Source organism: Panthera uncia, chromosome A2, assembly GCF_023721935.1.
Source record: "Panthera uncia isolate 11264 chromosome A2, Puncia_PCG_1.0, whole genome shotgun sequence".
NCBI classification, from domain to species: Eukaryota; Metazoa; Chordata; class Mammalia; order Carnivora; family Felidae; genus Panthera; species Panthera uncia.
The window spans coordinates 130,836,283-130,864,240 of record NC_064816.1 but is presented as its reverse complement, the minus strand read 5'-3'; the positions used below and the strand labels follow the sequence as shown (position 1 = coordinate 130,864,240).

The window sequence follows — 27,958 nt, the reverse complement described above, 5'->3', positions numbered from 1 at the left end:
AAAGAAAGAAAGAAAGAAAGAAAGAAAGAAAGAAAGAAAGAAAGAAAGGAAGAAAGAAAAAGAAAATTGAGATTTTCCTAATATGAGCAAGAACACAAAAGAACCCAAATCACCGATACTGGGCATGAAAACAAGGGATTATCACTACAGAGCCTATAGATTTCACAGAGATAATACGTGAATACTATAAACAACTTGAACATCCTAGATGAAATGCGCAAATATCTTGAAAACTATGACTTACAAAATTGCTAAAAGAAATACAAAATCTAAATAGTATCATATCTGTTTTAAAAATTCATTAGGAAAAACCTTTTTCAAAGGAAGACTCCAGGCCTGGATGACTTCACTGGTAAAAGCTATCAAACGTTCAAAAAATAAATATTGTTAATATGCACAAACCTTTTCAGAAAATACAAGCAGGGCCATCATGGCCCATTTCATTTTATGGGGTTAGCAGTCCTCTACTCCCCAAACTGGCAAAGACAGATAAAAAATAAAGAAGAAAATATAGACCATTATCTCTCAAAACTACAGATGCAAAAAAAAAACACTGCTGGTGGTGAGAATATAAATTGGCAAACTCTCTGAAGAGGAATTTGGTAATTTCAGAAATCATCAAAATATTTTTATTCTTTAATTCAGTAAAGAATAATGGATATAATACCACAATGGATTTCTCTAATAAGTGTTACCAGGGGGTTACCTCCACATATGTTAGAACAATCAAAAACTAAGTGATAAACAGTGAGATTTTCTTAAATATGTTAGATTTATGCAATACTATTAAAAATATTGATATAAATTATTGAAATGGGAAATAGCAAATTAAATGGGAAAGGCTACTTGAACATATTTGCTTAGGTCCTTGATAACTATTTTTAATACATGCTTAAAATAATTTGTAGAATGTAAGGCAAACTTGATAGTGACTGTCTTCTGACAATTGAATTATGGGTGGTAGTTTTCCCCCCTTAATAGTATTTTCCCACATTGCATAGTGAACATGTATTATTTTATATAAAAATATAAAATAGTTCAAATATTAATAAATTTTTGGATAGTTTTTTTATTGTTGAATAATGCGTCTTTCATGAAATTTAATAGTGCCTCTTTCATGAAGGCTTTAAAATTACTTTGTTTTGCGGTGCTGGGGTGGCTTAGTTGATTAAGCATCCAGCTTCAGCTCAGCTCATGATCTCACAGTCCGTGAGTTTGAGCACCACATCAGATTCTGGAGCCTGCTTCGGATTCTGTGTCTACCTCTGTGTCTCTGCTCTGCCCCCGCTCCCACCCTCCCTCCCTCCCTCCCTCCCTCCCTCCCTCCCTCCCTCTCTCTCTCTCTCTCTCTCTCTCTCTCAAAAATAAATAAACATTAAAAAATTTTTAAATTAAAACATAAAATGATTCTGGTTTCTTATATGAAAAGCTCATTTATAATTAACAGTCCCCAGTTAAAGAAATGATTACTTCTTTTAACCTTAAGTAACTAACTGGTATGTGTGGAGTATTCTGCTCGTGGTTAAGTTACAGAGGCATAAAAGGTGTGGTTTTAACTGTCTAGTATAGTTAAAGATACAGCTAACTGTAGCAATTAAATGCCTATGGCAGAGTTGGCAGGTAGGTTCATCTGTGTCCCACTTCTGATTGATGGGTGGTGGCTGCCTGGAGGTATGAATTAGGACAAATTGTGAGTCTTTTCCTGGATTCAGCTTCCAGTGTATTGGTAACTTAATAATGTCTACTCTGAGCAGGAGAACAGGACAGTGTGGCACTGTGTGCCTTTCTTGAGCCAGTTAGGGAATAAAGGTAATCTTATTTTTACGGGTGTGCATGGGTCACGTATCTGGCCGAGATGAGCACTGATGGATGTGTGCTAGATGGAAAGTGTCATATGTGATCAAAGTAAAGAGTTGGAAGGTTACTTCTGAGAGATTTGTGTGAAACCAAGCCATTTCATGGATTCTGTTAGACTGGTCTACGTTTCTGAGAGAAAACTGGTGGTTTATTGAAGTATCACTTGTAAATTTTAGCCTTAGGAATCAAATCTAAGTCTGTCTTGATATATGATTCATAATACACATTATGTATATTCCTGGCATGACAGTTTCCACACATTCAGGTTATTATGTTTATGAGCAGGTACAACACTAGTTGGCAGAAAGGTTGAGGAAAGAGGGCCGGAAGAGAAAGAGCAGGAAAAAAATAGGCCTCTTTGACTTGCTACTCCAGTGTGGTGTGGCAGATCATGTGACACCCTGGCACGCCTTCATTTCTGTGCGCTGTGTGTGTCTTGCCACATATAGTGAAATGAACTTTTCAGACTTTTTGGCATTTAATAAATAATCCATGGGGTTATATTTTGTTCCTGGCTGGTGAATTTCTAAGACTTTGCAATCAGTGAAGGGCAGTGACTGGGTTGCAAAACATTGCTGGTTTACCCTCTGCCATCCATCTACCTGCTCTGTGTGTGTGCGTGTGCATTGTATATGAAGGCATAAACAAACTCCTACATTTTCTGCCCCTCTTAGAGTGAGAGTGAGCTCTGAGGACATGGCTTATCTCTGGCTTCCCATTCCCTTTTAGTTACAAGTGGGATTTTTTTTTCCCTTTCTTAGAAGAGCGCTTCATTTTTTTTTTATTTTTATTTTTTTTTTTTTTTTTTTTTTTTTTTTATTTATTTTTTTTTTTGGTCTAGGTGTACTTGAAATCTTTTCCAATAAGTTAAATTTAGCGTAAGATAGGTAAATTTTTATGTTGGCTGTTTGGAAGAATCTCAATGTATTTTCCATCCCTCTTGAATTGGAATAATAGTATTTCGGGGTTTGAGAGGAGTGTGACAGTGTGGAAGTCAGTGATCTTCCTGATCTTTGAGACCCCTGGACCCCATTTCTACCACATGTTTTTTCAGCCTACATTTGAAACACAGCCAGAGACACAGATTTCACTCCAGTCCAATGCAGCTTATTGTATCTCTAGAACAGCTTTGGCCCTTGAAAATTTTTTTTATTATCGTGGCTATCATTGTATTGTTTGGGAATAAATACCTCTTTAAACCGAGATGCCTTCAGATACTGAAAGAATGCAGTCATGCCTCTGTAAATCCTTTTAAGCATTCCTGTTTTCCTTCTACTCTTACAATTCAGTTCTGTTCTCAGGTCCTTTTTGTATTGATCGTTATTTAAATATTTCACCCAGAAGTGAGCCCAGTAGTCCAGGAATTGTCTAGTTCTGATCTCTTTTTTCTATTAATTAATGAAGCTTGGAAATGAGTTGCTGGCTTGACATGTGGGGGAGCAACAGTTTCCATTTTATTGTTCACTCCTTGAGATAGTGTTGGTCGCAACCCCTAAGGTTTTCATACTTCTGTGTTTGACCTCAAGAACTGATCTCCTATTTATTCCTGAGAAAGTCCATCTTGTCACATTGGGCTCATCATTTCAACCATCCTTTGTGGTTTTATGCGATTGGCACCCAAGATAGTGGCAGCTGTGTTGAGTAGGCTCAAGCTGAGGACAGAATTTCTTAGTCTTACAGTTAGATCTGTATTAATGCTTTAAAACATTTTTAAAAATGTGAATTAAAATAGTGGCTGTCTATTGGACTTAATTTTAAGAGAAAATGAATATAAAACACATAGCAATAAATAATGTCTCAATAAAAGTTATCTTTTATTAGTATTTTTTAAATGTTACAAAATCATTTTGACTTTTCATAAGCTATATATTTTTTTAGTGTTTATTTATTTTGAGAGAGGGTGGCAGAGTGCAAGCAGGGGAGGGGCAGAGAGAACAGGAGACACAGAATCTGCAGCAGGCTCCAGGCCCTGAGCTATCAGCACAGAGCCTGCCTGATGTGGGGCTCAAACTCACGGACCATGAGATCATGACCTGAGCTGAAGTTGGACACTCAGCCAACTAAGCCACCCAGGTGCCTCCCCAGCCATATGTTTTTAAATGTTTTTTAAAATTAATTGGTGGTATGTTTTAATTGTGCCCCACAATACATGTTTTAGATTTTTTTCCTAAGGAAGTTACATGCTCTGGGATAAGTTGAATATTTAAGTTTTTTTTCCTTGTATTATTACTAATCAGGTGTAATTTAGTTCATTTGGTCTTGTCGAACAATGAAAGCCAAAAGTAAGAACACTTTGTCAAATCTTCTTCTAATAATGGCCATGTTTTTCTTTATTTCTTGACAAGATCTTATAAAACCTCAGATTATGATTGAAATTATATTTTTATCAAGGTAGCTAGGTTTAAGGGTTCCTTTAAAAGCCTGTTTTCATAATTATAGTCTGTGTCTTTATAATGACTCATTTTCCTGAAATGCATTTCATTCTCAAGTAATTCTGATGCATAAACCAAGAAGTTATCTGCACATTCAGCTTTTCCTTTTTTTAGGGAAAGGCCTCTTCATACCCAGTATTAGAAACATCAAGCCATTTTTTGTTACATAATCTCCTTAAATATTAAAACTTGTATGTATTGTTGACCTGCCCTTACCAAAAGTAACTTAGTACATTAAGAATTAAATAGTGTGTTATAAACTAACATGTCCTGAAAAAGGTAAGCATTTTTTCAAGAATGTTAAAGGAATAAGCATTTAATAGTTGAAAAAAATGGGTAAAATTAGGCAATTTCAATTGGCTTGGGCATGTGTTCAGTTATAGATGCCTGCCTAAATCCAAATTAAGCTAAACTCTAAAACTTGAGATGGGCAAAAGAGGAGGAGGTAGCAGGGAGGGTTAGTGGTTAGTGGGAAGTTACCTGGGCTAAGGAGGGGAAGGTGTCCCAACCTGCCAGCATCACATGGACAAAGGCATAGGTGTGTGTGTGTGTGTGTGTGTGTGTGTGTGTGTGTGTGTGTGTGTGTGGTGGGGGGGCGGGTGTTGCTTAACAGTGGATATGGAAGCACTGAGGGCTGTAAGCAGAAAAGTGACTGAGGTTTCCTTAGAAAGGTATTCTGACAGTTCTGTGGTAAGCAGAATGCCTCTATTAGATACAATCCAGATTTGGGGTGTAGTTAGTACAAAGAATCATGAACCATAGAAAACCAGCTGCTACCCGCTGTGGTTTTCCTGAAACTGCTCTTGCCTTGTTTTAGATTGGAGAGTTAATTGAGTCCTTCCTGGGATCCCCTAATTCTGCCTCAGGCATTGGGTAAACTACTACTTGGTCATCATTTTCTTAGGAATTAGTTCTGCATAGAGGAGTCTGACATTGGCCTGACTTACTCCCCAGGTTCCTGATAAGATTATCCCTTTGGGAAGAAACTTGACTCCCTTGAACAGGGAAAATGGCATGAGCTCTTTCCTTAGAGGGCTCTGGGTTGCAAATTATATTTTCCTAAGTCTGTTGGATGCTACATTTATCTGCGCAGCAAGAATACATTACATACCCACTGTCTGTTCTATGGTGGGTTGAAAGCATGTCAGCTGAATAAAAATGCCCCTACTTGAAAGGAGCTCAAAGCAAGAGGTTTAAGAGAAGACAGCCCTACTAGGCTCAGAGTGACTAGACTCTTCCCATAACAGAGATTACCAACTGGGTGTCCTGTCATCTTGTACTCCCACATTTTGTTTAGATGAAAATGTATGAGTGTTTCCTATAGACTGGGTTGGGCCATGAGCACCAAAGAGTGGGAATGAGATTGATTCAGGTCCTGTTCAGTAGACAAGTCTGGAGAACACGGCACCTCAGTTGGCAAAAACTAGATTCTAGATGCTACATAAGGAGTGTATGCAAGGCTGGCTTCCTGAGTTGTACCACTCGTGCAGTTGCAGAGGGCCATGCACTTAGGAAGGCCTCCTGCTTGCTTAAATGGTATACTGTTACCATCTTGAAATTTGTAATTTTTGAACAAAGAGCTCTATGTTTCATTGTATAGTGGGCCTTGCAGATTATGTAGTCAGTCCTAAATTTATGACCTGCATTGAGGGAAACTATGACTGAAGAGACCCAGCAGTGGGAGAGGAGACGGTGGCCTCTAAAGTCACCGAGTACTTCATAGGGAAAAGCAGGCTTTAACTATTCACCATACTCGGTAAGGCTAGTCTTCCAACTGAACCAGTCACATAGAATGTTCCTGCTCCCTTCACCTCCATCTTTATCATCTACCTCCTGTCCCTTCCAACACAGAGAGAACTACTTATTGGAGAACCACTTATTAGAAAGAGGGGGAGCAGATGTGTGTAAAGGGAGAGAGGTTTTCATAAGCCCTCCTTTCCCACGTGGTACATGTTAACTTGTAGCAGATCCTAGCTGGGGAAGGGAAGAGGTCATACCACTCAGGTTGGATATTCTAATCAAATTGAGACTGGTTTATGTCTTAAAATGACAATAGGACTTGTATTAGAGAAAAGTAAAAGGAAAAAAAAAGTAAGAGAAAAACCATAGGGGCATCTCAAGTTTTCATCCAGGGGTGGGGGGTGAATTACTATGTTGAATGAAAATTAAGAGAAAAGTGAAGGCAGAATGAAATCGCTTTGGAAATTACATCTTGGAAGTGATACTCAGTGTATTGATCACATAATTGAATTTGAAGAATCTAGAAATATCAAATGCTTTTGGACTCCTAAATCGTGTTGACTTTTAAGTTTAAAATGCTCCTCTGAAGGTAGCTTAATTTTAACCGTGAGGTTGGGCTTTTTGTAAACTGTATTTCTTAATCTAATTTGGTAATAGGGAAAGAAACATTAGATTTTCCCATTTGTCATTTGCACTGGTGTTTATCTAGTTGTTGGCTTGCTGACAGTGGTCTAAAAATGGAAAAGTCTAGTTGTTCAATGCAGTTACTTTTAAAGTGAGGAAATTTATGTAATATTTCTTTAGAAAACACATTTAACATTTTGGATAATTAGCTTGATTTATTGGAAAGTAATTTAGTTTTCTCACTGACCGTGACATAGAATAATTGTTTTCTAGTGGCTATTCCCCATGACCCGAGTTAGGAAAATGTTGCTAGTTTTAATATATTTCCACTGCTATTTTCCATTTTATGCAAAGACTGTTGTAGGCTAATTATAGAAAATTGCATTTAGTGCCATGTGGATGCGAAATTAACTTTGACATTGATGGACTAACATTGAGAGTAAAATGAGGTTGTGTTCTTTTCTGGGACTCTGTGAACTATATTTTAATGCCTTTCAACAATGAGAGATATTTGCATTTTCTTGAATCTTCTGGAGGTTTGTGGTAATTTAGTCAAACTTCACGAAATATGAATGTTGTGACTTTTTGACATAAAGATTTCATGAAGTATTTTCTTCTCTAGCAAATATCCTTATAAATTCTTTCTGGCTATACAAAACTTGGAGGAGATTTATATTTTGTGAGTTAACTTGATGAGTATCATGTGAAACAAGTTCTATCAGGATAGAGATGATTTTATTTTTGAACTTCTGCTAAAAGTTATTTTAATTGTTGGTATTTCTCATTTTACTTTAAATTAGGAAAGACTGCACCTAAAATACAGATCCCTGAAGGAGTGAGCATCATGGGAAAAAGCTGTATTTGCATCATTTGTAATTTAAAAGACATTCTTAAAGGAAGAAAGCTTGAAAGTAGGCTGAATGGCATGCCAAGCTAGTCAGGGATTGGGGTCACATTCTCCTCACTTGTCTCTCACTGCCTGACATCTTACATAAGCCATTACTCAAAAACAGCTCTATTGAATACCATTTGGAAAAGTAATCACAAAACCTTCTTATAAATATCTTTCTGTATATTTTTATTTCTTTCTTCAATATGTCCCTCTGATTTTGTTCTAGGCTCGCAGGAAAGAAGTATTTATCCAGGAACGGTATGGGAGATTTAATTTAAATGACCCATTCTTGGCACTACAGAGAGACTATGAAGCAGGTGCTGGCGATAAAGAGAAGAAGCCAGTTTGCACCAACCCCCTCTCCATCCTTGAAGCAGTCATGGCCCACTGCAGAAAGATGCAAGAAAGGATGTCCACACAGCTGGCTGCTGCTGAGAGCAGACAAAAGAAGGTATTGAGACTTTCAAACAGTCATGTTTCTTACAATACAGCGCAGAATAAAGAAACCATCTCCAAAGTTGTTGTTTGCTCTTAAATGTTATTTTCAAGAAGGGTTGGGATAAATGCTTAGAAATACAAAATGCCGACAGATTCTGGTGGCCCTTTTCAAATATAACTCAAAAATAACACTAAGCTATAAAATAAGTATAACAAAGAACGTATGTTTCCCATAATGGTTACTTTGATGCTTTCTTTAAAATATGCTTTTTTTTTTTTCCTGGACTTTTCTAGTGCCATAAGATACGTTTAACTGCTAGGTGGGATATCCAGGATTGCAACCAGAACTCTGATCAAATGGTGGTGTCCCCAACTTATTCATCCAGCTTCTGTCTCAAATATTTCTTTGCAACTAGAAATTACTTTTTTAAATGATGATTTTGGAAAATGAAATTAGCATGAGGAGAATAGAATGAAATTTGTGTGGTGTATGCAATCTCACAACATATCATCTTGAAGTCCTGGTTAGTCTCAAACTTGCCCCTGGGGTCTGATGGCTGTGTCCGCTGCAGACCTCCAGGCTCCTGCTCACATGTGTTTCATTTAAACCAACCTCCTCCTCCCTTCTCACCTCCCCCACCAACATACACATGTATTTATTGTACTTGAGTGCATGCTTCAAAGAGTTCTAAGTGATAAAAACTTACTGCAATCAGCCATAAGGAAATAGAGGTTGAAATTTTGCCCTTCTAATAGGCTGCCAAGACTACTGATACCATTTATTAGGAGAGAGTAAGGAAGTCAGAGAAGCTAACGAAGTCTAGTATGATTAGAATTTAAAGTAATCTGTTCTTCCAGCCATTATTAAAGCATGCATTTAAGTGTTTCTTCTATTTGTCCTTTTTGGAGAACCTGGTGTAGTTCACATGTAACACCTGGTTGGTGATTAAACTGAATGTGGCATACTGTAAATATTTATGATATACTGTAATTTAATGTGTGTGGTTTTTTCCAGGTAATTATATGTTTGCATTGACATATGTGTGCTAATGTTCTGGTAGAAGTGTTGAATGAAAGCAAACCTCTTCCTCAGGATGTCACATAGTAGAAAACTAAAGTACTGAGTAAAATAGTACGGAAGAATAAGAAGGCTTTCCATGGATGTGAGGCAAAATCAGTTTTACTCTGGACTTTGCAAACCCTCTACAAAGCCCTGCAGACAACCACTGAGGTCTCTGGAGATTTTCAGAAATCCCTAGGAACCGCATAAGCAGGAGCCAGTATATTTCAGCTGACGTCACTGAAGCTCATTTGTATTTCTTGGATGAGACACATTTCAATTATGTTCTTAACGTGTCAAATGAACTATTTCATAATAAAGTATTTCTGCTGGGTTTTATGCTGCGTTATCAAAAATCAAGAAAATATTTTGTTTTCCCTATAATTTGCATTTAATGTATAAAAATGGGTGCTCTCCTAAATTTTACTTCAGTTTTGCATTTTATCTATCATTTCTCTTATAAGAGAAAAAGGAAGAAACTCATTTTGAGTTGAATCAAAGATTTTATTATCTAGCTGATTTTTTTTTTTTAATCAACTTACATCCTGTTTGTTTCTGAATGACTGGGTCATTTCCAACCTGGCTGGGAGTGAAAGGAAATTGTTTCTGTCCTATGGGTCCTACGAGGCTAATACGAAATGAGCCAGTGATCTGTCTCCCACGTATAACGGGGACACAGGCGTCCTTTATGGCCGAATTCATTGGCCTGTGTAGGCTCAGTGAAGGGTTGCTCTGATAGGCAGTGCTACTCTTTATCCATAAAGGATATTCTATTCTGGTAGACTGTAGCATGTGAGAAGAGTTATATTTTGTACTCTTATCCTGAATCTTTACTTAGAAAGAAAATAAAATATCACATGAACTGATAAGAGCAGAAACACCAAAGTCATCTTTTTAACAACAAAATTACCTGTCACCTTTACCCCTGGAAGTAAATATTTTAACAAAACATCTTCACTTCTCTTGCAGATAGAATAAATTGCAGCTTTAGAAATCTAAAAGCAGTAAGACAAAAAATCCATTATTTTAAATGAAGCCAGTTCTTTAAACTACTGCCAGAGCAGAGGTTGGGGAAAGCAAAGGTCCCATTATCTGCAATTCAAGTATTTATTATCAGACACTGGACATAGCTCTTTGGTAATTCGAAGACATTTGGCCTGAACACTGCTCTGGTTGGCCTTTCGAGGCGGGAGAAGAGGCTCCGTGCTCATTCATGCATTGATTCCTGCTGAGACTACTAATAGGAGGGTTAACTGTTTGGCAATTTGTGTGCCAGGAAAATTTGGGCAAGAGTCAATTTGGCAAATGGACTGAGCCCGTAAAGCCACTTTGAATAAGCTAATGAGTGATCATCGTGGGGAACTTTGCCTCCAGTAATCTACTTTCTGTTTAGAGCCAGTAACCTAGGGTGCAATGATATTTTGGTTTTTATTACTTATCATATGCATCACCTGTTAATGGAATTTCTATCCTAATTTATTTTCAATAATTTGTTCATACTTAAATATTTCTAGGCCTGAAATAGGAAAGACTTTTTAATTTGAGCAGAGCCTTTAAAAGTCAGAAGCCTGGGAATATTCAGAAGGGAGTAATTTTTGTTTTTAATGAGTGCAAAAACTAATAGTAGCTCTGTGTATCAGCTATAGATTGTTTTGGTCGCAGCTTAGTATGATCAGGTAGGTTGCAAGGCACTAAATGTTCCAGGCAGGATTCTTAGTTGTGAGCAGGTGAAGCCAGCATTCACAGAGTTAAGCACGTGTTTAGGTTGGCTTAAGCATGGTAGAGTGCAGCTGGGAAAGCTAGGGGACCAGGTCTTAATCACCTAGCATCACTGACAACTGCTCACTGTCAGTCACGTCCGCAGTGAGTGAGGCTTCTGCTGGTGAGAGGTGAATACTGTAGCCTGCTGATGCCAGCATGACTGCCATCATGCTCTAGGTCTTGAGTGTTGCCTCCCCTGGCCCTGCTTCTTCACATCACTCACCTCCAAGTTAGAGCCTAAGAGCAGATGCATCTGATTGGCCAAGCTTAGGCCCCACGCCCTCTCCCTGGTGATGAGGAAGACTGGGAAGGCAGCTATGGGGCATATTTAGCTTCTACAGAGAACCATAAGGTGGAGAATTCTCCTGACATAGGAAGGAGTTGCAGGTGCCAGACGACCAAGGAAATGACAAATGAGCCAGAAAAGAACAATCAATTTATTTGTTTTAATTTATTTTGTATGCCTTTTTCTTCCTCTGAATGATAATTGTACTTGGTTCTATCACTTGTATTCAGTACTCTCTACTTCATTATAAAATGGTCACTTTTTTTTTCAATATATGAAATTTATTGTCAAATTGGTTTCCATACAACACGCAGTGCTCATCCCAAAAGGTGCCCTCCTCGATACCCATCACCCATCCTCCCCTCCCTCCCACCCCCCATCAACCCTCAGTTCTCAGTTTTTAAGAGTCTCTTATGCCTTGGCTCTCTCCCACTCTAACCTCTTTTTTTTCCCTTCCCCTCCCCCATGGGTTTCTGTTAAGTTTCTCAGGATCCACATAAGAGTGAAAACATATGGTATCTGTCTTTCTCTGTATGGCTTATTTCACTTAGCCTAACACTCTCCAGTTCCGTCCACGTTGCTACAAAGGGCCATATTTCATTCTTTCTCATTGCCACGTAGTACTCCATTGTGTATATAAACCACAATTTCTTTATCCATTCATCAGTTGATGGACATTTAGGCTCTTTCCATAATTTGGCTATTGTTGAGAGTGCTGCTATAAACATTGGGGTACAAGTGCCCCTATGCATCAGCACTCCTGTATCCCTTGGGTAAATTCCTAGCAGTGCTATTGCTGGGTCATAGGGTAGATCTATTTTTAATTTTTTGAGGAACCTCCACACTGTTTTCCAGAGTGGCTGCACCAATTTGCATTCCCACCAATAGTGCAAGAGGGTTCCCGTTTCTCCACATCCTCTCCAGCATCTATAGTCTCCTGATTTGTTCATTTTGGCCACTCTGACTGGCGTGAGGTGATATCTGAGTGTGGTTTTGATTTGTATTTCCCTGATGAGGAGTGACGTTGAACATCTTTTCATGTGCCCGTTGGCCATCCGGATGTCTTCTTTAGAGAAGTGTCTATTCATGTCTTCTGCCCATTTCTTCACTGGGTTATTTGTTTTTCGGGTGTGGAGTTTGGTGAGCTCTTTATAGATTGTGGATACTAGCCCTTTGTCTGATATGTCATTTGCAAATATCTTTTCCCTAAAATCGTCACTTTTTACAATGGAAATACAATTTAATTTCAAGGTGCTTTCTAGACTTTCAAGAATAACATGATAATCATCTAAATAATATTTTTTAGGAAGAATATTTAGCATGTTTTGTACATGAATTTTTAGTTCATTCATGAGTTTTTTTTATTTTAAAGAAAAAATTTTTTTAATATTTATTTATTTTTGAGAGTGAGAGACAGAGTTCGAGTATGGGAGGGGCCGAAAGAGGGAGACACAGAATCTGAAGCAGGCTCCCGGTTCTGCGCTGTCAGCACAGAGCCTGACATGGAGCTTGAACTCATGAACCATGAGGTCATGACTTGAGCCAAAGTTGGACACTTAATCAATTGAGTCACCCAGGTGCCTCATGAATCTTTTTCTGTATAATTGATTTTGACTCCCCAGGAGCATTGCAGAGTGAGTATTAAGCAGGGGTGGGGGCAGTGGGGGAAACTGGAGACTGAGGCCTGTGGTTCTGAGCAGAGATTTAGAAGAGAAGGTAATTAACTTGATCCATGTCTTACCCTCCCTCTCTTGAGACTCTAGATCAAAAGGAATGGGCAGATGAGAACTGCAGAGCCCAAACTGCTGACTGGTAACTACAGCTCCTATGAGGAAAAACAATCTTGTAATGTATCTTATTGTTATGTATTTGTTGACCAGGATTGGGCAGATGGGTGGAGGTGACCAGGTGGAGAAGGGGACAAGGATGCAGTGAACATTGAATGATTTGGGGGCCCAATGAGGAATATAGTTAAATGTCGTAAGAGTATTTTGTGGTTGTAACAAACATGCACTCTACTTTCTTATTTTACAAATGACCATAATTGCTTTCCTCTCTGTTTTCTACTTGGAATTAGAACAAATTGACTTTACATTACTGCTCTGCTCCCACCTACATAGTTTTCCCTTTCATTCTGTAAAAACAGTTGTTTGGTGCTTCTTCATTCATGGCTTCCAGTCTGGGTGCTATTCCTGGAGCAACCACCCACTTCCTCACTACCAGTGAAGCTGTCTTAGCTCTTCTAAGCTCTTCCACACAATCCACTGCGTTTTGCAAAAGGGGTTGGTGTGCTCATGCAGAAGTTGGCCACTACTTGAAAGTGGTTGTGAGTAGATTCAACTCAGACAATAATATGACAAAATCAGCTAGAACTCTATAACATGTGTATATAGGAGGCTCTGGTTCCTTTACAATTATAGTAGTATATGGTTGAGTTGGGTAGAGACCGCTACCCAACTCATTAAGTCCACAGCCCCTCAATCACTGCTCAGAACTGTCCCAGATTGAGCCAGTGAGAGCCCTTTTAAGCTGGCTTCTTTTGATATGTTTCCCTCATTCTTTGAGTACTTCCTTACTTTCTTGCAGCAAGATATTCCAGGCTCATATTTTTCCTCTCCCAACCCCTGGAATCAGCTCTTAGCCCCAGGAACGCTAGTTTCCTTGGTGTTTACAAAACAAATCTAGAGCTAGGAAATTATATATATTTATCATAATCATATATGTTTTTATAAACATATTTATATTTTATTTATATGTCTATTATTATCAAACCATGAATTCACAGTGATATTGACACCTCTGGTTCTAATCCAAAACCATAAAGATGTTCTTTTCCTTTCTCTATTTAAAATTAACTCTCTTGGGATGCCTAGGGGGCTCAGTCGATTGAGCATCAGACTCTTGATTTCAGCTCAGGTCATGATCCTCAGGGTCATGGGGTCAAGCCCCGTGTCAGGCTCCATGCTGAGCGTGGAGTCTTCTTGGGATTCTCTCTCTCTCCCTCTGCACCTCTCCCCTGCTCACATGCTCTCTCTTTCTCTCTCTTAAAAGAACTAAAACTAACTTCTCTTCAGTGGGAAACCTGGCTCCCATTATGCTTCAATTTATTTACTTGTTTACTTGAACCTAGAACACACAGAGTAGTATCAGAATTGCTAAACCATAATACAATAAAAAGCAAACATACAAACCTGGAATTCACTATTGTTTACAGTTCTTTAAGGAAACATTTACATGAAGTAAAACACTTACACGAACATCGTAAGTGTACAAATTAATGAGTTTTAAAAATGCATACGCTTGTGGAATCTGACCCCTTATAGGATAGAAAATATTTCCATCACCAGAGAAAGTTTCCTGGAGTACCTTCCCCTAAGTTCCTTCCCCAATTCAAGCATCCACTGAATATTCTTCTGATCTTTTTCATCATCAACTTATCTTATCTGTTTACTAGACCTTCAGGTAAATGATGACTGTAGTTAAATATTAAGCCTTAAATGCAAGAACTCAAAGCATCTCAATTTTTTTTAAAAATTTTTAAAAAATGTTTTATTTTTGAGAGTGAGTACACAAGTGTGGGAGGGACAGAGAGGGTGGGACAGAGGATCCAAAGCGTGCTCCACGCTGACAGCAGTGAGCCCAACGTGGCGCTTGAACTCACAAACCATGAGATCATGACTTGAGCTGAAGTCGGACACTCAACCAACTGAGCCACCCAGGTGCTTCTTTAATTTTTAATATTAAAGTATAGTTGACGTACAATGTCATATTAGTTTCAGGCATACAACATAGTGATTGGGCAATTCTATACACCATGCAGTGCTTACCATGAGAAATGTAGCTACCATCTGTCACCATACAATATTATTACAGTCTTATTGACTGTGTTCCCTGTGCTGTACTTTCATTCCTGTGACTTATTTAACTGGAAGTTTGTACTTCTTAATCCTCTTCACCTCATCCCTTTACCACCCTTCTCTTCCCCTCCCAGGCAACCATAGTTTGTTCTTTGTATTTATGTATTTGTTTCTGTTTTTTGTTTGTTCACTTGTTTTTTTTAGATGCTACATGTAAGCGAAACCATATGGCATACATGGAAGGATCTAGAAGGTATTCTGCTAAGTGAAATAAGTCAGGCAAAGAAATATCAACTTTGTTTTTCTTTATCAAAATTGTTTTGGTTATTTTCATACAAACTTAAAATCAGTTTGTTGGTTTTTCCAAAAGTTTGCAGGAATTGAATTTTTTTTAAATTTTTTAAATTTATATTTATTTTTTGAGAGAGAGAGAGAGAGCATGCAAGCAGGGGAGGGAGAGAATCTTAAGCAGGCTCCACGCACAGTGCAGAGCCCGACATGGGGCTTGATCTCATAACCGTGATACCATGAACTGAACTGAAATCAAGAATTGGATGCTTAACTGACTGAACCACCCAGGCACCCCAGAATTTTATTGAATCCGCAGACTAATTTATTGAGAGTGGACATGAAGAAGATTGAGTGTTCCAACCCATTAATCATAGCATATTTCTCCATTTTTAAAGTTTTTTTATAATTTCTTTAAGCAACGTTTAGCTTTCAGTGTAGTGGTCTTAAATGTCTTTTGCTGAGATTATTCCTAAGTATTTTATGTTTTTGATGCCATTGTAAATCACCCTTTTTAAAACATTTTTTTTCCAAATATTTATCACTAGGATACAGGTATTGACTGATTTTTGTATGTTGACAGTATATCCTGTCATCTTATTAAACTTGCTTATTAGTTTTCACAGTTGCTATGTATATTATATCTGATTTTATAGGTAAACAACCGCATCATCTGCGAATAGAGCCCATTTTACTACTTCCTTTCTAAGTTGCCTATCTTCCGGCCTGCCTTCCTTGTTCTTTCCGCACCCCCATCACTGCACTGACTAGAACCCCCCATGGTACAGTGTTGAATAGAAGTAGTGAGAAGAGACTTCAGTGCTTTCTCTGTTTCTCAGGGAGGATACAGTCTGTGTTTCACCATTAAGTATGATGTTAGATGTGCTTCTTTACAGATGCCCTTTATGTCATTGAGGTTTTATTCTATGTAGAGAGGTTTTTATCATGAATAGGTTTTGCATTTTGTAGAATGGTTTATCTGCACCTGTTGGTGTGGTCATGGTTTTTCTCTTTATCTTTTTAAGGTGATGAATTACACTAATTTTCAAATACTGGAACAACTTGCATTCCTGAGGTAAACTTCAGAGAGTCACCTCTTACTAATCTTATTTATATATTGCTAGATTCAATTTGCCTGTATTTTGCTAGGGAGTTTTGCATCTGTATTCATGAATGATCATTTTTCTATAAATTGGGAAAAAAATGCTTGACTGGTTTTGATTTTAAGGTAATTCTGGAATCAATATGAATTAGAATATTTTCCTTTCTCTAAAGGATATGTATAAGTTTGACACTATTTCTGTCTTTAATATTTAGTAGACATCACTAGTAAAGCCATATGAGCTAGGACTTTTCTTTAGGGGAAACTTTTATTTGTGGATTAATTTTCTTTTCTTCATTTTTTAATTTTATTATTGTTTTTATTTTTTTGAGTGTGAATACATATATATGTGCATGCCAGTGGAGGAGGGGCAAAGGGAGAGTGGGGAAGCCAATCTTAAGCAGGCTCCATGCTCAGTGCTGAGCCTGACTTGGGGCTCGATCTCACCACTGTGAGATCATGACCTGAACTGAAATCTAGAATCAGACATTTAACTGACAGAGCACCCAGGCACCCCAATTTGTGGATTCAATTTCTTTAAAAGATAAAAAGCCATTACAATTTTCTATGCCATTTTATGTCCTGAAAGTTGTGTGTTTCAGAGGAATTTGATTTGTTGAATTTATTGACACATAGTTATTCATTATTTTTAATATTCTTTCTGTAGTGATATTTCTTCTTTTATTCCTATTGTTTATAATTTGTGTTTTCTGTGTAGCCCAATCTGTTTTTTTTTAATGTTTCACAATATTATTGATCTTTTAGATAAAAAATGTTTGGCTTTGTTAATTTCTCCATCATTTGTGTCCTGTTTAATTGATTTATTACCTTTGTCATTCCTTTCCTTTTACTTTATATTGGCTTAACTTCTTTGAGTTTCTTAAGGTGAAACGTAGGTGAATTGTTTGAGATGACCCTTCTAATATGTGCAGTTAAAGATAAAATTTCGATATCCTCTGCTTTAAATGTTTTAAATTCTCTCCTTTCACTGCATTCCATAGATTTTGATATGTTGTGTTTTTATTTTCATTCAGCCCAAAGTCTGATCTGACTTCCTTTGTGTTTTCTTCTTAAAGCTTTATACTGCTTAGAAGTATGTTTTATTTTTGAATTTTGGGGTGTTCTTAATCTTATTGTGATTTATATACAGTTCTGTTGTCAGAGGACATATTCTATAAGATTTTAGCCTTTTGTAAATTGTTGGTGGTTTTTAATAGCTCAGCAAGTGAATCTGAAAAGACTGTATCTTCTGTAGTATTGGGGTATTGTGTTCCAAATGCAAGTCAGCCAAGGGTGTGTTTGTGATGTTACTCAGATCTGTAGTGTTGCAGATTTTTCTTAATCTAGATTTTTTTTATGAGAGAAGATTGTCATTATTATAGATTTATCTATTTTTCCTTTTATTTCTGTCAGGTTTTGCCTCATATATTTTAGAGACAATTTAGCCATCATTTGTATTATAGTTTCTGTGTTTGTAATGTGTCTTTTTTTTCTTTGGCTGCTTTCAAGATTATTTCTTATCCTTGTTTTCAGCAATTTTACTATGATGTGCCTAGGTATGATTGCTGAGCTTCCCAGATACTTGCCCTCCACCCGAAACTTGTGAATTTTTTTGTCCATTATTTCTTTTACTATAGTTTTCCTCATTCTCTCTCTCCATTTTCGATTCCAGTTATGTAGAATTTAGACCACATTATATTGTCCTACAGGTCCCTGAGGTGCTGTTCATTTAACGAATTTTTTTCTGTATTTCTTAAATTGGATACTTCCTTTTGTTCTGTTTTCAAATTCACTGTCCTTTTTATTCTACTCAAGTCTGCTATTAAGCCTATTCAGTGAACATTTTTCATTTTAGATTAATACCTTTTCTAGGGTTTCCATTTGGTTCTTTTTTTCTTTTCTTTTCTTTTCTTTTCTTTTCTTTTCTTTTCTTTCCTTTTCTTTTCTTTTTTTTCCCCCTAGTTTCCATTTCTATGCCAGGATCCTCCTTTGTTCAATCATTGTGATGATATTTTCTTTGAAAATGGCTCCTTTAAGTTCCCAGTCTGCTAATTCCAATATGGATCATCTTTGGCCCAGTTTTTCGAATATGTTTCTCTTGACAGTGGATCACTTAAAAAAAATTACTTTGCATGTCTAGTAATTTTTTTATATATTAGACATCCTGATTAACATGATGCAGACGTTCAGGATTCTGTTATCTTCTGAAGAGTGTATTTTGTTCTAGTAAGCACTTAACCTGGTTATATTCAGACTCCAAACTGTTCCCTTACAGCTGGCAATAGCTGAAATATTTGTTCAGTTCTCTCAGCCATTAAGCAGCCACCTCTGTCGTTCAGTGTGGAGTCTCCCCCATGAATGTATAAATCAAGAGTCAACCTAGGATTCGGCTGGGGCTAATTGTGGCAGCCCTAGTTCCAATTTTGACTCCTTGAGCCACTATAGGGAGTACTTGTGCTTGAGCTCCTGCTGCGAGTGCTGTCAGGACAGGGAACTGCCCTCACTTGCAAAGCTATGCAAGGGCAAACCTCATCCAGTTCTGTTGGCTCCTTTCAAATGGGAGAATGTACTCCTCTTCTGTTTTTACCACTTACTACGCTCCAAAGCTTTCAAATAGTTACTTTTTTAAAATATTTTTTCCAAATATTTTAATTGTTATCTGCCAAAGAGATAGTCTAATAAAAGCTATTTCACCATTATTGGTAGTGAAACTTTCTCTGATGTACTTTGTTGAATTGTAACTGCTATCTAACTTACTAAAAAATCCATCCATATGCTGAATATGGTCTATTCTCTAGATCATTGTTTGCCTGGAAATGTGTTTTCAGAGGAAAAACACTGCAAAAATGGCATACTTTTAAATAGCTCAAATAATTATTATATTATTAATTGAAAACATAACATTTTTTAATGCCAGGCACAATGGCATATGCTTTATATGCATTGCCTCATTTAATCCAATAAGGTAACTCGTATTATTGCTCTGTTGTGCAGATAAAGGAACCAAATAGAAATGATCTGGTGAGAGAATTTACCAAAGTGACACAGCTAAGGTGTTTGGGATCAGACCTTAGTACATCATCACTTACTCTTGCAAGCACAAAGACTTTGTCTCTGGGCCAAAATGACCAAGGAACTTTTTTTGTAATATAAAAAAAATTTTTTTATATATGGAATATACATACATTTTATGTATGGTTTATAAACCAATTGGAGCCAGTAGAGAGGAAGATGTTTAATATTTATAGAGTGTGATAACTGATAGAGCAAGGCTCAGATGACAGGAGAGAATGAAGTTAATTGTTGAAGAAAGTCTGTCCTTGAACAGATGGAAATCCTCCCTTAGAGTGAAGGGAAGGAAATATATTGGTGTGGTTTTAAAAAACAAACAAAAACATGCTTAAGAGAGGAGACAGAATGTAAAGTGAGTGATTTTTTTTGATAAGAGAGTCTGTTAGGGTAGACTGAGAGTTTGTTGAGTGGCTGTTGGGTGAAGTTTTAGGGAGAGTGGCAGAAGTTTAAATAATTCCCTGAAGTAAATGGTAGAGGGGGCTAAACAGTTAGGAAGAGTGATTGACTGGAGCTCAGAACTCGTCTGGAGCCCTATGTTTGCAGGTGCATTGATTATGTGGCTTCCTCTGCTGTCTATGGTGACATTAAAAAAGACTTGTGTTCATCTGAGATAGGATTTACAAGGTCTGAGTGGTGGAAGGACAAAGATACAAAAAATTATGGGTGCTTTTTTTTTTTAAGATTTTATTTTTAAGTAATCTCTACACCCAATGTGGGGATTGAACCCATGACCCCAAGATCAAGAGTTGCACACTCCACTGACTAAGCTAGCCAAGCACCCCATGGGCGCTTTTGTAGTAGTATAGTTTTCTGTATAAATATGTGAGATTTGCTGAGTTGATCTGTTAGAAGTCTTTCTTGAATTTGATTCCCAAGTGTGAGATGTAAGTTATTTCAAAAATAAAATGTGATGATCCCTAGTGAAGAAATAGTGTGGGCAAGATGTATGATGTGGTGAGAAAAGCTTGGAACAGTGGCTCTGAGTGCCATGATCCTGACACTGATTGATTAGATGACATCAGAGAAATCACTAATTTAGCCTCCACTTAGTTGTTGTGCAAAATGAAGGTAGCTCTTAAAGTTCTACATCTTTTTTTTTTTTCCAGCTTCCAAGATAAATGATGGAACTTATTTTTAAAATAAGCTGAAAATTGACCGCTAGGTTTTGCTTTTTCAACATTGCCATAAGAATTTAGGGCAGTGGTTAATATAAAATTTAAAACCTTCTTAATAGTTCTAACTTTGTGTATGCTTTCCACAGAAACTTACTATTTGATGTATTTAGAAGGATTAAATATGCTTTGACTATAAGTCACATTTTCTGTGAGGCACCTAGATGAATAAAACTATGTATATAAATACAGTAAATGACAGCATTATTTTCCCCATGTCTTACCTTACCTATTTAGGAAATCACCCCTTAAATTTCATGTAGTAGAATAGAGTGTATGCATATAGACAATTGTCATTTATTATTCTGGGGGAATTATCTGTATTCCTGATCACCTGCTTATAGGACCCATGCAATGCTATTCAATTTCTTCAAGGCAGGAATCATCCTAAAGTAAATGAATAATCTTTGACTCTAATGAGCCATTCTGTCCTTTTGGTTCCCTGACTGACTGTGAAAGTAATGGATTTATTTTCTCAGCAGGGTGAGAAACAGGAGCACATTCTCACAACTGCTGGATCATGTGAGCATCTCCTTCTGTTACTGATGACTAAAAACTGACTTAAACAATTACTGGATCTCATGAAAGTATATTTATATTTAACATCTGGGGTTGATAGTCAGTGGGGGGAGTCCCTTCTGTGTCTTTATCAGTTAGATCTGTAACTTTTATGAATCTGAGGGCCCTTTAATGGACTACCAATGGAATGCTTCTCTAGCTGGGAAGGTGAGGCATGTGGACCTGCCTGACTGCTGCAACCCAGCTCGGGGATTTGTCCTTCATGAGCACCTCATGGCAGATGCTATTATGGAAAGAAGTGAGAAACCTGTGCAGACATGTTACAGTAGTGCTTCTCTGAGGTTGTAAGGCCTGTGTACCCAGAAAGGCCATCAGGGTGCAGAACTTTTCTTGTTTCTGTGAACTACATTAATTTCATGCATCCAATCAACAATTTATTAAGCACCACTGTGTGCCAGGTCTTGGGAACACAGCAGCAAAGAAGACATAGTCCCGCCCTCATGGATTCACATTCTAGTGGGGGCAGGTAGGTGCTAAACAAAGAATGATGAGCACAGGGGTGGAAGAGACCATTGTTTTCTGTGGGGCAGTGAGAAGGAGGCCTCACTGTAAAGGTGATAGTTGAGCAGAGGCCTGGAGGAAATAAAGAAGTCAGACTTCTGTGCTCTTGCATGCTTTTGTACATATTAAAAAACCACACCTGGAGATACAAAAGTATTTTAAAAGCTCCTTCTCTACATTGAAACTAGAAGAATGTTTTTTTGGGGGGGAAAGCATGAATCCTAGGGGCCTGTGGCTTGGTGGGCAGACAGGGTCTTTTTGTGAAGGAAAAGATGCCCCTTCTTTCCAGGCAGATGCCTGGGCAGATATTGGGTGAGTAGACAAGGGCTGATTTTTGGCTCTGGCTCACCTCTCCAGCTGGTCATCGTTGTGTGGTGCACAAACTCCTTAGCCCAGGAGCCCTGCATGAAGGTGTGTGGTGGCATTCTGGGTAGGAGAACCACAAGGTCAAAGATCCTGAGGCAGGATGGTGTTTAAGAACCAGGGAGGCCAATGTAGTGGAAGCTAAGGGAGCAAGAGGGATTGGAGGAGACGGGGTCAGACTTTGGGTTTATTGATAGTGATTATAATTTTAGTAAGATATTTCTTTAGTTCTTGCAGGTTTTCAAAGAACTTTCATATATGATTTTGTATAATTTCTAGAGCAGCCCATCATAAGCTTGCAGTTAAAAAAAGTAATACACTTAGCAAATACAGAAGCATAGAATTTAACTACAGTTCTGTTTTCAGCACTTTTCTTTATACTGCACCTTAAAGGTTCATTAGTAATCTTAAGGCATTTAAACTTTAAAAAAAAAGCAACACCAGTTCCCTTACAGAGTTCTATTTTTACAAAAACAGAACTTTCTGAGCTCTGTTGTGATTTGAAGTATCAGATTACTGTTCTTTTTCTGTAGTTCAATAGATTTTTAAAACTTCTCTATTGCTGTGACTTAGATGTATTCATTAAGTCATTTGCATCTATTTTCTCATTTAATGAGTATCTAAAATATTATCTTTCATATCACAACACATCTTAGAACTGTGGCATTTTAGCTAACCCAAACCACACGGTTGTTATACAATTAATAAAACTCTCACACGAAGCACTTCTTTGGCTGAAAGAATTCTCTGCATATTAATCGGGGCTGTCCTATGAATGTCTTTCAGCTGGAGATGGAAAAGCTTCAGCTACAAGCCGTTGAGCAAGAGCACCAGAAGCTGGCGGCCCGCCTGGAGGAGGAACGGGGCAAGAACAAGCACGTGGTCCTGATGCTGGTCAAGGAGTGCAAACAGCTCTCAGGCAAAGTAATAGAGGAGGCCCAGAAGTTAGAAGAGGTGATGGCCAAACTGGAAGAGGAAAAGACAAAGACAAGTGCTTTAGAAGAGGAACTGTCTGCTGAGAAACGAAGAAGCACAGAGATGGAAGCTCAGATGGAAAAACAGCTCTCCGAGTTTGACACGGAACGGGAACAGCTTCGTGCTAAGCTGCACCGAGAAGAAGCACACACCACTGACCTCAAAGAGGAGATAGACAAGATGAAAAAAATGATTGAGCAACTGAAAAGGGGAAATGACAGCAAGCCAAGCCTCTCTCTGCCCCGTAAGACAAAAGATAGGCGCGTGGTCTCCATATCTGTGGGAACAGAAGGACCTGTGACAAGGTCTGTTGCTTGCCAGACAGACCTGGTGATAGAAAGCACTGACCACGTGAAGAAGTTGCCTTTGACTGTGCCCGTAAAGCCTTCTGCAGGTAGCCCCCTAGTTCCTGCCAACACGAAAGGAAATGTGTGCACCGGTGCCGCTCTGGGCAGACCAGGTATTGACAGGCAGGCTTCCCATGGTGACTTGATTGGCTCCTCTCCGCCTACTGTCCCACCTCCAAGTGCAAACAGAATTGAGGAAAACGGACCCAGCGCTGGCTCAGCCAGTAGCACACCCCCACTTCCCAATAGCACTGCCCCTCCCACCGTGCAAACGCCAGGCATAGCTCCCCAGAGCTACTCACAAGCACCGCCTGTGCACAGTTTACATTCACCGTGTGCCAATGCGTCTTTGCATCCAGGTCTCAATCCACGAATCCAAGCAGCTAGATTTCGATTTCAGGGCAATGCTAATGACCCAGACCAAAATGGAAACACTACCCAAAGTCCTCCATCAAGAGATGTCTCTCCTACAAGTCGTGACAACCTAGTGGCCAAACAGCTAGCTCGGAATACTGTGACCCAAGCACTGTCGAGATTTACAAGCCCTCAAGCAGGAGCACCCCCAAGGCCTGGAGCAGCCCCCACAGGGGACGGTGGCACCTGTCCTCCGGTCGGTCGGACCAGTTTAAAGACTCCTGGTGTAGCACGAGTTGACAGAGGAAACCCTCCTCCTATCCCTCCAAAAAAGCCAGGGCTCTCCCAAACTCCTTCTCCACCACACCCCCAACTCAAGGTTATTATGGATAGCAGCAGGGCCTCCAATGCAGGGGCCAAAGTTGATAACAAAACTATGGCTTCGCCTCCTTCCAGTTTGCCACAAGGGAACAGGGTAATAAATGAGGAGAATCTCCCTAAATCATCTTCCCCTCAGCTGCCACCAAAACCATCCATAGATTTAACTGTGGCACCGGCAGGCTGTGCCGTTTCAGCCCTGGCCACGTCTCAGGTGGGTGCCTGGCCTGCTGAAACCCCTGGACTGAACCAACCTGCATGTTCAGAAAGTTCCCTTGTCATTCCCACCACCATTGCCTTTTGCTCTTCCATAAACACTGTTAGTGCCTCATCCTGTAGAACAGGTGCCTCAGACAGCCTCCTGGTAACAGCATCAGGTAAAGGGATTGCAATATTCTACCCTTTTTTAAGAATGTGGCCTGTCTTCTCACTTGCTTTAATTTCTTTCACATTGCCTTGAAACTTTTTTTTTTTTGATAGTTTTTTCTATTGCTTTCTCTTTTCTTTTCTTTTTCTTTTTTCTTTTTTGTTGTTGTTGTTGTTGTATTTTTCTTTAAAGGCTCCAGGGTATGGTGATTCATCTTGCTATATGAATTACAGTTCCTTTATGCTAAGTGCTTTCTTTTTTTAAAATAATCTGAAAGTAAGGGTTTGGAGCACATGGAGACCATTAATTTAGAGATACTAAAGCATTTTCCATGGGAAGAAAGACACGCTGTTGCTTCTTTTCAAATATTTATCTCACAAGACTTTAATATTAGAGGGTCATCACTAGACAATCTGTGTTCCATTCTATCCCTTGTGAGATAACATTAAAAATCCTTTCAAGTGGTTATTAATACTACAGTCTATCTTGGGGATTATCCAATTGATTAGATTCACTCTGTAACTGGTGTGTTCTAAGTTTTAATATCGGTTTGATACTCTTTTTAACATCAAAAATAGAATATATATGTTTTAAGTCTCTGTTCTAAGTTTAGTTTATTTCAAAGCTGTTTACTCTGTTCCAAGCTGTTGTCTTCCAATCCTTGAACACAGATGGATAACTTAGCATGTGGGCTATATTAGAAAAGGTTTTCATTGCAGATGTGGTTTATGAAGTCACTAAATCAGGGATTCCTACACAAAGAAGCTGATAAAAAACTGGATTTTCCCCTTTTGTTATATGGTGCTAGAGGAAGCATTGCTTTTTATTGACGTGACTGGATTAGTTCTTCACTGAGTAAATTCGGCTCTAAAATAACGTTGTAGTGTCAAAGTTCTGTTGAAACTTGAGAGAAGTCTCTCAAGTGGGATCTTAGTGGCTACCAGAGACCACTGGTTCTAATAAGTGGGAACTTTAAGCATTGAAGGAAGGTTTGGGTAGTGTTGCATTTAAAACTCAGGGTAGGAGGAGTGGGAATGAGAAAAATAGGTACCACTGTTCTTGCTAATTGTTAGGTAATGAGAGCAATATACCAGGACTCACTTATCCAATTATAAGCTGTCTCCTTGAAAGTATGCTGCTTGAGAGGCTGTTTGTATTTTGGTACATAATTGGGAATTGGAAACAGCATGGCCTTTGATGTCAGTCAGATCTGCATTAGAATCTAGACTCTGCAATTTATGGCTGTGTGTTTAGGTGATTTTCTTGGACTGAGCAAGTTTTCTCATTCTTAATATGGAGCTTATGCTACTCATATGGGGTAGGGTGGCTATTAGGATTAACTATCATAACGTGCAAAGAGCTTGGTATTTTAGCAGCATGAGTCATGAATAAATAGAAGTGATATTGCTTCATTGATACTGTTGCTTAAAATATTTTTGAAAATTTGCTTTAGAATTGATGTCACTATTATTGCTTTGTGATATCTTTATAGATGTTCAACATTCCATACTTTTTATTCAAAATGGTATACCCGAGCTGGACAGCCCTTCTCATGGCCTAAAATGATGTTAGCTTCTTCCATAGCTAAATCCATGCTCAAAGGAAGAATTTTTGCTACCATTCAGGAGAATCAGAGAATGTACTGTAAGGTCTTAAGGCAGTGACAAAGCACAGGTTCCAAAAATGTTTGCAGCAGTGGTGGTGCTGTTGACATAAACTCACAAACTGTAAAACAGAAAATACTTCCTGGGATACAGATAAATTTTGTCAGTTTTTAAGAACTACAAACCCATCTTCGCTTTGTACCTTGATGCTTTGCCATTTATTGCCTCAGTGGTTACTGTGTTCCAAGGTTCAGCTTCAATGTCTTTTGGTTTCAGTAGAAAAGCTTTAAAATCGGGATCCATAACCAAGGAACATTTTGTCAGCAGGATCTTAAGTTAAACTTTAAAGACCCAAGAATTCCAAGTTTATTATACATTGGCCAGAATGACCTAACTAGGACAGAGTGGAATTGTGGATAAAGGAGCTATAATCCCTCTGAAGAATGCCCTTTGCTTATATCTAGAGAGCAAAAGAGAAGAAACAGTGGCAGCAAAAGAAGTAGCTGCCACTGAAGATACGTGAAACCGATTCCTCATTTTCTATTCCCTGATTTTGCAATTTGGCCAAAATCTCAGAATTTCAGGATTATGCTTGGTGGGATAAGTTTCTGTGTTATTTGATTATAAGGAGTTTTGTAGTCATTCGGCAAGCTTTTGGGAGCATGTCGTCTGGGGAATAGAAAAGTTATTACAGTTACATAAGAAGGGTGATTAAATCAGCCATGGGTGTAGGTCAGCCTAAATTTTCCAAATGAGATCTAGGATTTCAGCTGCTTTCCCTTTGGATTGCCCCTATTTTTGCTGCCATGCCATTGCAACTAGGAAGCACCAGAGCTCCCTCCATCCTGCTTCTTAACCTATCTGTGCCTGGGTGAGCTTGTGCCTCTCCAGATCATAAGCTCATTGAAGGTGATTAATCTTCTTAACAGCCACTAATGCCATTGTGGTTGGTAAGAGAAGGGCATGAGGACAGAGCTCCTCTGCCAAATCCTTGGGAGATAGATCTCTGTTCCAAATTCAGTGAGAAAAAGGGCTCTGGGCTGAGTCTAAGAAGGAGGGTTAGTCCATTTTTGCCTCTCTCTAGTATCACCCAAGAGCACATTCGCTCTGAGTCATTAGCTTTCTCCTTTAAAAATGAAAACATTGACCCAAAAGAAGAATAATAGTTCCAGACCAGAAAGACTTACTAAACTTGCCTGTTGAATTTTTCAAACAGCAGTACACTACCTCTCCTTTCTTGGAGAACTACTAGATCCCACAATCTTTAAAACTGTAAAGTTCTGAGTTTCTGTATCAGCTTACATCTGTGACAGACAAACAGTTAGGATTAAGCTAAAGTACTGGGGAGAATTGCAATGACAGAAAGATACCATTTTAATTACTCTGTTAGCAATTTTTATGGCCAAATGTTAAACTTTTAAATGGCATTTTGAATTCTATAAGTGAATTAAAATGTCTTGTTCCTCCTGAACTTGTCCAATGAACATGTTTTAACTGTTAGATGAGCAGAGGCCTAAAACCAGAAATCATCCCAGGCAACTGAGTTTTCATACCCTTGGAAATTTGTTTTTGTTTTTGTTTGGTACATTTTGTTTAATTTGGTTCAGACAGTTTTTCTTAGTTAAACATACACTTAAAAAATTATCACCCGTGTATGATTGGCTTAAAGTCTAAATCCAAAAATGAGATTGATCTGAGCCATGACATTAACCTTCTCTACACTCTGAAGCTGATGCCAGAAGCTGTTCTCAATTCCTCTTCCCTCTTGCATTGCATGGTCTCTGTTCCCTTCGTCCACCGCATGTTACTAATGTTTGCAGACTGCAAAGCTGAATGACCTTTTTCTAACATCATTAAAGTAGCCGTATGACGCAGGTCTGTTCTCCCATTACTTAACCAGTTAATGAAT

At 38.4% G+C, this 27,958-nt stretch overlaps 1 protein-coding gene across 5 annotated transcripts in view; it reads left to right on the top strand.

Annotated features, from left to right (window-relative positions):
* CTTNBP2 (cortactin binding protein 2) overlaps positions 1 to 27,958 on the top strand; it is a 147,615-nt gene that overhangs the window by 53,357 nt on the left and 66,300 nt on the right. For all 5 annotated transcript variants that reach the window (XM_049641720.1, XM_049641721.1, XM_049641723.1 and 2 more), the window contains 2 exons: positions 7,772 to 7,996; positions 22,811 to 24,455. In XM_049641720.1, coding sequence (XP_049497677.1) covers positions 7,772 to 7,996; positions 22,811 to 24,455 — 1,870 coding nt within the window. The remainder of the gene's footprint in view (positions 1 to 7,771; positions 7,997 to 22,810; positions 24,456 to 27,958) is intronic.